The 12,799-nt window shown below is 40.9% G+C and overlaps 1 protein-coding gene across 1 annotated transcript in view; it reads right to left on the bottom strand.

The window, feature by feature from the left end:
* The window catches only part of myrf (myelin regulatory factor), a 23,650-nt gene extending 10,851 nt beyond the window's left edge, over window positions 1–12,799 (bottom strand). Inside the window, 11 exon segments of the mRNA XM_042228460.1 lie at window positions 665–755; window positions 849–959; window positions 1,054–1,130; window positions 1,230–1,425; window positions 2,089–2,318; window positions 2,321–2,468; window positions 2,567–2,789; window positions 3,411–3,472; window positions 3,931–4,212; window positions 4,343–4,433; window positions 12,111–12,799. Of these exon segments, the coding sequence (XP_042084394.1) occupies window positions 665–755; window positions 849–959; window positions 1,054–1,130; window positions 1,230–1,425; window positions 2,089–2,318; window positions 2,321–2,468; window positions 2,567–2,789; window positions 3,411–3,472; window positions 3,931–4,212; window positions 4,343–4,433; window positions 12,111–12,162 (1,563 nt within the window). The 5' untranslated portion in view covers window positions 12,163–12,799.

Here is a 12,799-nt window from a genome sequence, read left to right as displayed (position 1 = left end):
TAGCTGATGGTTCTCCCATGGCAGCCAATCAACAGCAAGCCATGGCTTTCATCAGTGTGGGAGCGTCATAACAACCACTTTAAAAAAATTACAAGAAAGTCTGTCTCTTTGGAAGCAAAATATAATGAAATGAGGGTTACTGTTTAAGGTGTGGCTGAATTGAGATAGCAACGCTCATCACTGTCAGTAAAGGCTAAACGTGAACCACAAGAGAACCACATTGTAAGCAAATATTGCTATCTGAGTAGGTTAATGACAACACTGTCACTGTCCAGCAAAAACAATTGTTTTCAAAATTTGGGGATTTTAACATTTTAGATACATTCAAAAGATATAAAACGTGATGAATTTAAAATGCAAGCATAAATCCAGACTGTTGTACTTAGTTCATGAATAGTAGGTTTTTAAAAAAGATATACAGTTGTTACAAGACAGTAACAATGTGCTTTGTTTCATAATATGAACTCTTCTAAACAAAAGTATTTGAGGTGTAATGAAGATTACAGGCATGCAGATAAAACTAATGGAAAGAACAGAAAAGAGAGAAGATGATGTGAGAAATACTGTATTACAGAAAGGTGTGCATAGCAGACAAAGAGTAAGGTGTCACATTCACAAGGGATATGATTGTTGTAGGAAGCAGACAGACATGGCCAGACGTTACCCTGACGATGATCCTCTCAGACACATGAGCAGCCACAGTGTAGCTCTGATTGTGGGACTGTGCATGGAGCGCCACCACCAGCATGAAATACCTGGAAAGGCAGAATAATCCGAGGTAGATGTGACTACCCGAACTTGGTCTGTGAGCAAAGCGTGTGGTATTTTTACGTGCAGTGGCTTTTCACCTCTGATCAGGGTTTGGCTTGCCCTTCTTTCTCATGTTATTTGCTGTGGTCTCGCTAAAATGGAGCCGTCCCACTGTGACCTTAGTGACCTGATCTGAAGGCAAAGTGACACTGAAAGAGACAAAAATCAAGAGATTATTTAAAAATGAAAAAACAAAACCACTACAGCTATTTACTGTTTCTCAATTAAAAACCTCAAACTCACAGGACTGGCTTGAAAGGTCTCTTGCTGCGGTCGGACTGCGACTGCTCCACACTGATGGACTGATTCATGGCTTCCACCTGGCAGTGAAGGCAGAAATAACCCATGCAGTCAATATACTACAGAACTAATAAATACTATAGCCAGTCACAATACTGCTGCCTCGATGTTGCCTTCACCTTTACTCCATTAAGTTTGAGATAAAAACAATCAATGGGCTGCAGTCCTTCGCTTGTCTTGACATACTTGGGATCTCCAAGCATGCCGATGTATACCGTGACCTGAAAATGGTTCTTCTTCTGGCAAACAAAAGCATCATCAGCTAAGGAGAAGTTGAAGCCTTTGTCAGCGTCAACACGGTAGGTTGGCATCGGGCTAAAAGCAGGGAAAGAGAAAGCATCTTAACACTAGGAACACACAGGAAACTTCATAGTTTCCATATTTTTATCACTAAAGATAAAGACATGCACGTGGATTTATCTGTCCTTAACATTAATTTTAAATCAATTACACTGTAGCCTAATAAAATTGGTGTATGTATTTGAGATTCCTAAAAGATCTGAATAAAAAAAAGAACTTCATAATAAATGAAAAGACTCTTTCTTTGTCTTTCTTCTCTGTTTTAAGTAGGCATGGCGTTCTAAAAGTTGTGATGGTCAACCAGGTGGTTTTGATAACATATCTGAAAGGTCTAGTGAGTTCATTCTAACCCTCCTCCCTACCTATACTTCTTTTTATTTTGGCACTGTGAGTGCATAAGAAGGTGCACGCTAATTTTTTTTCCCTATACCCCCTCCTCACGTTGCCTTTCTAAGCCGAAACCCTGTGCTCGTCACTCCCCCGCACAGCTCACCACTGAGGAATTTAGAGGCCTTTTTTGCAACACTCCTATTCCTTTGGCACTCCCGCTATACACTTTGTTCACATTATCCATTTAACTAATTAAGACTCCTCTCATTTTTGAGCCTCTGTGGGGGTATTTCTGCTCTTTTCGTTCCAAATAAACATTACAACGTGTGCAAGTGAACTTCCACCCACAGCTCTTTGCAGTTGGCATCATATAGCAGCGTCCACTTGTTCTGCTGGTGAGGTTGCCACTTAATGCACTGATAATTTGGGTCCAGGTAGGCATTGTCTGCATCCTGCATTAAACCTGTGAAAAACAGTTTGAAATGTGGGCTATTAAAGGGTGACCAAGGAGTGTTAATAATGTTCATATCTGTTCTGTAAGCGTCTTTATCTGTGTTAGAGTTTAAGGGCAGTGGAGAGAAGGTGAAGTAGAGGAGGTGAGGAAGGGGGGAAAAGAAGATGCCTGCCTACCTGGTTCTTGTTTGATGATACCTGTGAGGATTTGGGAATTCAGGGTGCTGTTGGGAGAGTCAGAGTGCTTCCTCTTCTTCGCTTGATGAGCAGGAACGCTGCTGTGAGAGAAAGAAATTGTAGAGATTAACCATCATTCTCTCTGGGAAACGCAATCCCCCCCAACTCCTCAGCCCTGTGCATCGTCATGACTCACTCTTGACCCTGAGGGTGCTGAAGTAACTGATGAAGCATCTGCGTCTGCTGCATGTCTCCACTTCCGCTTGCAGACGGTCCAATGGCGTACTGGGATATCATGGGCTCAGGCTTCAGGTACATGTCCCGATGCATGCTGGGATAGTGCCCGTGTGGCGGGAGAGGTGGCGTTGGAGTCATGTGGCACATGTTCTCTGGAGTCATGGTCCTGATCATGTGAGGATCTAAAAAAAACCCATTGGGAAAGGAGAATTATGGTTACATTGTTCTACAAACTGTCGGCCCTTGTGGCTCCTTTTTCACACTCAGAATGTAAATTTCCTCCTACATATCAATCCTCCTGTTTTGCATTTCTTTCTGTAGTTTATTCTGCTGTCCTCCAACCTTGGCTAAAGGTCTTTTTCTATTGTTTCAAACTGAAGGGGTGCCCATCAGATAACACCATTCCACACCTTTTTACTAATACCAACACAGGTGTTTGAGCGGCATAGAAATGTGACTTTGGGCACGGCCGGTATTCAGCTTGTACGCTGAACTGAAAAGTGCACCTGAAATGAACGTGTTCAGAAAATGTAGAATATTAAAACATTAATAAATACCAGACACCAGCTTCCTTTAGTGTCTTGTTAGGTATCGAATTGTTTGCAAATGAACTCGAGTTTCTGCTTGTTCAAACACACCAAACTGATGACTAACAGATATTGACTCAGAGAAGTTTAACCTGTGTAAACCTTTCATATTTTCTCCCGCTTTCTTTGATTTAAAGCACCACTTCTTTTCCTTATTATTGGAGCTCGTTTGACTTTTCTCTTTTTAAGGAGAGAGAAAAAACACTTGTTACTCACCATTCACCTGTTGGGGAGAGTACGGTTCTGAGCTGGAGTCTGGGGGTGACTCAGGTAGTGTCCTAATAAACAAATATAAAAACAAATAAAGTAGTAGATGTTACCCTCACAAACTAACAATAGCAAGATTTTATAATCAGAGCTATATTTAAAATTCTACCGTGCTAGAAATTGTCCCCATGCATTCTTCTTGTTTTCCAACTGCCATTATATCTAAGGCAGAACCTGGGATCACTCTCATGTACAAGCCCTTTACACGAGATGTGTGTGTCTGAATTTTTTTTGCAGGACGTAATTTGACTCTCTTTCTCTCTGGCTGTTATCAGTCTCCCTCCCCCTCTTGAGCGTCTGAAGCTTTATTTGTTCAAATGACGCTTGATTAAGTATTGATTGCATAATGGAGCTGTAGGTTGTGAGGTGCCAAGAGCATCTAGGATCTGCACTCCTTTTCATCAACTCACGTTATGTTTTGTGTCCTCCCTGTACCTCTATCCATCTAACACCATGCTATTGTGCTCACCCTGGAGCGTAATGGCCCCTGTGCTCAGGTTTGACGTGAGCCTGCTGCTGTTGCTGGTGTTGCTGCTGCTGTTGCTGTGGCAGACAGGGGTAGCCGTGTCGGAGGCCCAGCGATGGACCTGGGGGGTATGCGTTCTGGCAGCTAGGGGGCCCAGGTGGAGGGGCTCCTTGGCGTAGTGGAATAGGGGGGCTCACACCACACACCAACCCTCCAGAGGAGGACACTCCTGCTTGGGGAGATGAATAATTTGGTCCTGGGGTGCTGTGGACCTCTGAGAAACAGCTGGGAGAAAAGAAGAAGAAAAAGGGATTAGCCTTATCAGGAAAAACAAATTCCTTTGTAACAACATGATCTGATGTGGTTGGCGAATCTTGTTTTGACGTTGCTGGGTTGGTTCAGAGTCCCTACTGACATGTCAGCACTATCGTCCTCCTTGCTGATGTACTCTTCCAGGATACTGGTGTCGATGTTGGCTGGTTCCAGAGAGCTGGTAATATCATGACCTGTGGTGAAGGCAGGGTTGGGAACATGGAGGGGAGATAGAGAGCATCTGGGGATTAGCAAAAGGAGTCTTTCAGCAACTTCACTCAGTGCTACGAGAGTTGCGGTTTCCACATAAGCCTGTGTTGTAACCATTCCCTATCTAAAAACATAACACAAAACGAACATTAAAACATATTATAAACTCAGTAGAGCATGTGATATCAACACATTCATGGATTAAAAGGTCGTTATGTTTTCTTGAACATATAATTGAAAATCGTGGAAAAAGAAGAGCTGTGATTGGCTTTTAAACAATTTAAACATCATCATTTCAGGAGTGAGCAACTAGGATCTGGTAGTTATCATTACATGCTTATGATTCAGTGCCACTAAGTGGTTATACATATAGACTGGAATGGTAAATGGATAGCATGTTTCTAATCTTACGCAAAGCAACTGGAATCACTTTACGTCACCGTTTCAACCTTGGACAAAATCCTCAGAATTTTTTTTTTCCTAAACAGGGAAAAATTCTAATTTTGCTTAAGCATATAAAATCAAAGGTTTATTTGTTTAAATAATTAATCTTTAATGCAAACTGAATGTGTACAAATCAAGTACATTTAATTTAACCAGACTGCATTAAAATTGAATGTTTAATATTGTACTTCTGTAATGAAATTACATGGAAAATTTACACGCAATCAAAATTTTGGGCATACACTTGTTTGAGTATGACTGCAGGATTTTATTGTCAGTATTTTTCTTCTTTGTTGAAATTTAAGTTCATCTTAAAGGTGAGTTAGAAACACATTTTCAATCATTTCCAAATCCTTATTCCTTATTCCAACCCTGCGGCATTTTTACCCTTTGAGAGGCAAAGCCTCACAAATCCCAAACACATGACCCCCCCTAATCTTTAAAATGCCAATATGTAGGACGAGCACATTCTTATGGATATATTTAGAAAAGAGTAAACCAGGTTATAAAAACTGGCATTTACTATGTCAAACAGAACATTCATCTCGAGTGTTACACGAAGGTGAGACTTTCGCTAAAGCTGTCACTAAAATTGTCCCAAACTGTGCTGGGCACAGTGTGGTTGGGAGGGGGGCTGGTATAGTGGGTGGTCAGTGAACCTCAGACTTTCTTTCTCTTGCTCATTCTCTCTCTTTCTTTCACCGCCCCCCCCCACACACACACACACACTCACACATACTCTTCCTCTGATAGATTAAGCAGCTACTCAGTTGGGAATGCAAGGAATTTTTGTGTTAACATTGGAAAATGTTTCTCACTTTCCTTTTAAAATAAAAACATCTACTAACTTCGTTCAGTTTACCTGAAACCAAACAGAAAGGTCGCTTTATAGTACTCGTGCCACAATTTCTCTGAACCCACTTTAAACATTTTGACTCATCACCACAGACAGTTTATTAGACAACATTGTATTTTGAATAAAAACCCCAAAGTGTACAGCAAAAAAAAAAGTTATAAGTCTTAATCATTAAGGCAACAGACTAAACCGCTGGTCTCAAGCTAATCAAATAAAATTCGACAGTTTGACATCATAAATCCTTATGGTGCACTATTTATGATGTAAACTGTCTTGTTTTCACTGGAAAGAAACAGATGGTGAATGTCTCCTAATACATGCCAGTGCAAAGGGAGAAAAGCAGGATGGTTCCCCTTAAATAAGATCCAGATGTGCACCCCACCCAAAGAGGCAGTAAATTTGAGCTGGCAGGACTGATAAGAAAAAATTGAGAGATAGAGGGAGAGGGGAGGGCAGATAGATGGAGGCTAAGGAGAAAGGGGGGAGAGGGGGGCAGGATGGGCAGAATGCAAGTTTAATGTCTAAGGGTTCTAGCTATAGCGGAAAAACAGAGAGGAAAACTGAAGGGAAAATATGAGACAGACCATCTTTCTGCCCAGTAGAAACCGATCCCTACCAAACAGAGATGCGACTTAAATGTATTTATTGAATTATGACTTTGTCTCTAACATAACATTTATGGACTTCAATTACTTAAATCTGCAGTTATTAGATTTCTTTTTCACTCAGCAGAGATGGAAATAGTTCAGGAATACAATAGTTGGATAATGTCAGCTTTTAGGGTGGCATAGCAAAAGCCCGTGGGCAATTTGAAAAATCACTGTGGCCGGTTAGATAATGTAGAGCTAATATTTGCTCTCTTTCTGTTTTGGTCTCTACCAACTCTTTAGTTCCTCCACTTTCACTGAAAGTCTTTGTGTTAAAAAACAGAACAAAAAACAGCTATCTGCTCCAGCTGACAACACCATAAGTGTTGCAGCAGTCCAGTTAACAGTAAAGCAGTGGAAGAACAGCTAAACAGTGAAATCTCACAGGGTTAAAGGGAGCTATATGTTTCAACCTTGTTTGTCCATATAAGCAGCGACTTTAGAAAATATTGGAAAATCACAGTTAGCTCCATTTATCACCGTGTTGAGAAGAAGGTAAGAGTAAAATCTTTGCAACATGCGATTCAAACCTGATACAACGACTGTGACTTAAATAAAGACTGGACACCCGATAGAGACACCAGTACAACAGCACAGGTCTAAATATTGGGGCTAAAGCAAGAGTAAAGTTCAGTTATCGTCAGACGAGGATGTCAGGAATTGGAATACACTTTCACTGTTGCAACTTTACCCCATCACTTTGTGTATTACTACTAATAAAAAATGCACCGATTATTAAATCACTTTCTCTTCAGTTGTTGTGATCTGGATGTATACATTTCCCTGTCCTCCATGTTTTTCGTTGTCCAGCTGTGCTCAGTGAGGAACAGTGAAGTGATTGTCAGTCCAACTTCGATACAGACTCGCCCTTTGAGAGATTAGGGGCTGAGAGGGATGTATGTGTGTGTGTGCCTGTGTGAGTACGCATACGCGTGCACATGTGAACACGCACTTGTTTTTATGCTCATGAGTGTGTGTGTTTTGCCACCATTTCAATGCCTTGCTTGTAAAGACAGAGGACTGAGTGTGGGAGAGCTTGTTAATCACAGTTTCACTCATAGCATTTGGTTAAACGCACAAATTAAATTTTTCTTTCCATTTTTTTTTTTTTTTTTTAAAATTATACCTCCCAAGCTGCATCGGCATCACTTCCCTGTGTAAAATAGGACAGTGGCCTTGGCTGAGGTTGTGCTAAGTCAAAGCATCATGAAGTTAGAATCCTGAGTCACATGACCTCTTCAGTTAAAGTGTCATGTTACTCAGGTGTTTTGTTTTTGGCACCACATCAAGGTTACTCATCATCCTCTTGGGTCACGGTCTTAACATCTTTCCAAACTATACATTTATCATCAACAGTGTGAATCGACTGGGCTGTTTTTCCATTACATGCAACATCTAGATCCTTGAACAGAGATTCCTCCTCAGTTTTTCCCTCCTTTTTCCCTAAACGGAGGGCTCAAGGGCACCACTTCCAATTGGAGGACACATATATAAACTATCATCAAGGTTAATGACAGTTAAGAAAAAAAGCAAACAAAAAAAAACAATTCTAATCTTCAACAAATTTTCTAAACGTTATTGATTTTCGCATCCAAATGAGATTTGCATGCGCTTGCATGAACATGTTAATAATTAAACACTTAGTGAGTATCTTAACTAAGAGTGAACAAAGTCCACCTGATTAGCAAACAGTTGGACTACAGTGAACTTGGCCGCACATACGCACACCAAGAACACAACGCACAATTAACCAACAATAATAATTACAGTAAAAAAAAACAAAAAACAACAACTTTTTTTTAACGAGCATTAAAGTTATATTTGTAGAAAGTATTGATTGCTAGAGTCTGGATTTGGGATTTCATTGATATATAAGCCTGCTTTTAACAAAAAGGTTCTCTATTTATCTGTTTTTCACCGTCCCATTTGAACTAGCCCCCTCCCCGTAAAAATCTATAAAAAAAACCTGATGCATTCAGATAATGTCAATTTCATCCACGCGCACAGCCTAACAATAACTCAGCTGCTCTCAAAAATGCAGCTCAAACTAGAGACATGGGGATAGCACCTACAGATTACAGTTAATGTGTGAAATCATCAGTAGAAGGCGTTAGACTAGCTGGACATAACTCTAAGGTTACTGGTCTTCTCTATTTGTTTATATGACAGAGTTACCATTAAAAGAGTGCAGAGCATCCCTTGGACACAGATATTATTGAGTGAGATGAACAGAAAGCCCCCTCGTTGGGTGCAGACTAACAAGTTGAATCTAGACAGAAACAGAGCGGACAGAGCGGCTCAGAGTACCTGCACGTAGCCAAAGCATGTTGAAGTCCTTGAGTTGAAAACACCTGAAACAGAAGATGAGAAGAACAATTCCTGTCTATTTTTCACATGTTTCCCTACTCGGGCTAAAAAACCTTTCTCCTGCAGACCTGAAAGCCGTAGATTAGAGTACCTAAATGTGTGTGTGTGTGTGTCATACTGTGTATATGTTCACGTGTGTGTGTGAGAAAGGCTGTTATAATGAGGATTATTTCCCAGTCATGAGAAAGGGCTGTACCAGGCTACCACACACAGCCCTTGTCGCATACAAGCACTGGTCGCACCGGTGGACCTGGCTCAGGAGATTATAGGAGTAACACGGCTGGGACCGGGACACAGAGAGAGAGGCTGGAAAGCAGCGAAACACTGCAACTGTGAGGTCGAGGGTCAGCGCAAGACAGAGCTACAGAGCATGGCGAAACAAAGAGGGAGAAGACACTGAAAAGGGGAAAAAATAGAGGAATAAAGATAAGATGCGGCGCAACGTGTAGCAGATGATGAAAAAAAAAAGGTTTTCTTATGATAACGCGTTTAGACACAGAGAAGTAAAGAAGACCTCAGTTATTGCTTACTAATCAAATATGGAAGATGCAGTCTAAACATCCAATAAGAAGCAGAGTCTTCACAGCAAATTTGTTCTGTTAGCACTATCTGTTACCTGCCTGCAAATGATTGCACACAAACATGAACTTAATCTCCTGATGTCGAGTGGAGCCGTAAACAACATTCGCTACCTGAGGATTAGTGGGATGGCAGTTTGAAGTGAAGGGAGTGGGGCGGGACAATGAAAAATAGAACCCACTTGTAAGCGCAGTAAGCCTGGCTGCTCAAAAACAATAAACTCCTCAACCAGCATTTCATTGCTAAATCCATGAATCAGAGGAACCATCTAAGTGACAGCCTTCTTATCCATTATTCACCGTGACTGTGGGAGTACTGCGGGACTTAGTAACCCAGGTCATGGATTGCTCTTGAACCAAGAAAATTATTAATCCACCTTTAGACTTGTTAAGTGGTTATAGGCTCAAAGATTGGGTTTTTTTCATTATTTATTTCTGGCAGGTACAGAAATAACAGCATCCTCCATCTGCATGGGTACGTTTGAAAGTGATGAAACTGATTTGTAACCAAGTGCCTGGAAAGCCAGCAGCATTCATTAGCAATATTTTTATATCACTTCATCATTTGTGCCCTTTTGTTCCAAGGTTCCAGCTTGTTAACTGTGTGAATTTGCTGGGTTTCTTTATTTTTTGTGACTGTAGACTGGATATCTTCGTGTGATTGTGCTGGCTCTTTGTGTCATTTTGAAAAGAAAGTAATGAATCTTTTAATTGGGAAAATATTTTACAAAAAATGATTTGATGAGTAAGGTAGGCGTCACTGATTCCTCTGTGTAGGTGCAGCTACACAGGCCCGCTAACACGCCTTGTAACGTCAACTGGATCCACACTTTTTTTCCTCCCCACCATATTTCGAACTCATTTTGAGGCTGGAAAATCTCACACAGATGATTCAACCAATCGTTTGTTTACCTGATGGAGAAACCCAAGACAACAGCAACAAATGTTACTGTTAAACGTTGCGCTCACACACGGCTCGACTTTGAGTCACTATAGTGAGTCAGAGAGGAGAAGGTCAAGTTTTGAGGGGGTTGGTGCTTTCGTTGGGTTTTCCCTCAACCCAGCCAGTCTCTCTCCACCCTGAGCCTGCACTATCTCACCTCCTCGCCCTGTCTGCTAACTGTCACTCTAATGGAGTCAGAGAGAAAGAGAGCGAGAGGCCAAATACCCGAGGAGAAACACCAGTCTCACCTCATTGCGTTTAACAGCTACCAGGGCTATGTCAGGAATGTACATTAAAGTGAATGCATACATATTTCACCATTACAACAGTTTACCTGGTGCTGAAATCCATTATAGAGCTGTGTGTGTGCGTGCACGTCTGTTTGTGTGTCAGGCATGACTGAAAGACTCCAGCTTAATTATCTCATGTATTCAGATTTGCAGATTTTCGACTTTCACTCCACTTTAAAGTCAAATCTTCAATTCAATATCAGACGAACACTTGTGGCATCAAAATCATAAGGGGTAGTTAGGAGAAAGAGGACAATAAGCACGTACTTTATACTTCTCATGGACAAGTTGACATTTTAGCCCAAGCGAGAGCGGCTGAAATAAAGCCAAAGTAAGAACATCTCTCTTACTCCCAAAGCAAGAATGTAAACACACTAAATTCCTCTCAGAATGGCGAGAAACCTCTGACAGTCATGGATGGCTGTGTATATTTAAGTCAGCACTAAGTGTGTACTATAATAAAGTGCTAAGCCTCTTCACAGATAACTTGTCATGTAGAGTGTTTTTGTATATGTGCACCTGACGCTGCCTGGAAAAGTTATTTATTCAATTAAAAAACAAACAAACAAATTGGTAAAGTGTGAATTTGTTATGTTGACTTATTTTTTTTCCTTCTGTTGTGTTTCTTTTTTTTGGTCTTGGTTGTTCTTTTATTATTTACACAAATTACACAGTCACACAGGGAAACTCTTGTAATTTGAATAATGGGGTTTTCTTGTGCCACATGTGATGAGAAATTTCAGAGAAGAAAAAAGGCTCATGAAGTCAGGCAATTACTCAAATTGCGACTGAATAATAGAACTCAAGACAGGCAGCTCAACTGAGGACGTCAACGTCACAGCAGAAACCAAACAAAGACAAACATCAGTTTAGAAAAATAAAGTCTACCTGCTGAAATTACACGAAATACAAGTCTGAAGACTGATTTTGTCCAAAGCCTTGCAGCATAACTGCTGGCTAACGTGACACATTTGTTTGCAACATGATGATCGCGTCTCTAACACCAACAACACACACACCGTGCCTGCAGCACATTTACAAAACACAACATTTATCTTCACTTGAATTCCTACCCTTTCAACCCTCAACCTCACCCTCCTCCAACTCATTTTTTGCTCTTAGGATTCCCAGTTTTACTTGATCTGTTCCCCATCACCAGCACTTTTGCCCCCACCTCCTCACCCACCGACCCACTCTCCCCGAACCCGTTAACCCTCCTGAATTTTAACAATATAAGTATTATTTTTTAGGAGGGCAGCAAATAGGAAACATTTACTGTGAAAGAGAAACTTTCTCATATGACCACCCAGTCTATCATCTCATGTTAACCACCTGCCGTATCCGGTAAATTAAAACAGCGGAGGCGTTTGCTGTGCGTAAAAGTGGAACTAACAAAAAGAAATATTCAAAAACAGTTCGGCGCTTATTTTCTTCACGAAATCCAGTTTTCTAGAAGTAAGGGGTTATATAAATTTAAAAAGACCACTTTTCTCTGAAGTTTTAAAAAGAAACTTTATAATAATCAGAAAGTCTTACCTTCAAAAAATCTCTGTAACGCTTCTGTTTCATCTACCACGTCCTGGTCCATCCTAGCGGGTCCCACATAAAAAATCCATGAAAGTCTCCCCTTTTCCGAACGAAATCAATTCGGATCGGGGAAACATTCACACGAACATCCCGGACTCTAATTTACAATTATCGCGACTTTTTTTTCTACTTGCGCTTTAATCCACCGTTTGCGAAGAACTTCTTTCCTCCTGTTCAGATAATCAAACCTTGGCACTGGATTAATATTCTGTATGTTCTTCGCCGTTTCAGCTGAATATAACTTTAAAGCTTTAGTCTCGGTCGATTTGTTTTTTTCAATTAAATTGTCACTAAAAGTCTCTGTAAGAAAATCATTAGAAACGTCCCTTTAGTCGCGCCTTCCCTTCAGCTCCCACACGCTTCATAGTAATGTTTGGTTTGCGTTCTTAAAAGCGATCTGCAGCCTCCTGGGGGACACTGGGAGAAAAAGTCGACGGTTAAATGAAAAGTTAGAAAAGAATTAAAAAGGGTTAAAGTTGACTCCCTCAGGTTGAGTCTCTTCCTCCTTTGCCTCTCCCTCTCAGACAGGATGTGAGCAGCAGAGTCGGAGGAGAGGAGCTGAGGCAGGTGAGGGATGTGCTGCATGCGAACATCCCAGGGGAAAAAAAGGAAAAAACTTTAAAGTTTCTGTGAGGACC

This window comes from Haplochromis burtoni, unplaced genomic scaffold, assembly GCF_018398535.1.
Source record: "Haplochromis burtoni strain Fernald_Lab_line unplaced genomic scaffold, NCSU_Asbu1 Contig_324, whole genome shotgun sequence".
Taxonomy (NCBI): Eukaryota; Metazoa; Chordata; class Actinopteri; order Cichliformes; family Cichlidae; genus Haplochromis; species Haplochromis burtoni.
This window is presented reverse-complemented; position numbering and strand designations above follow the sequence as displayed.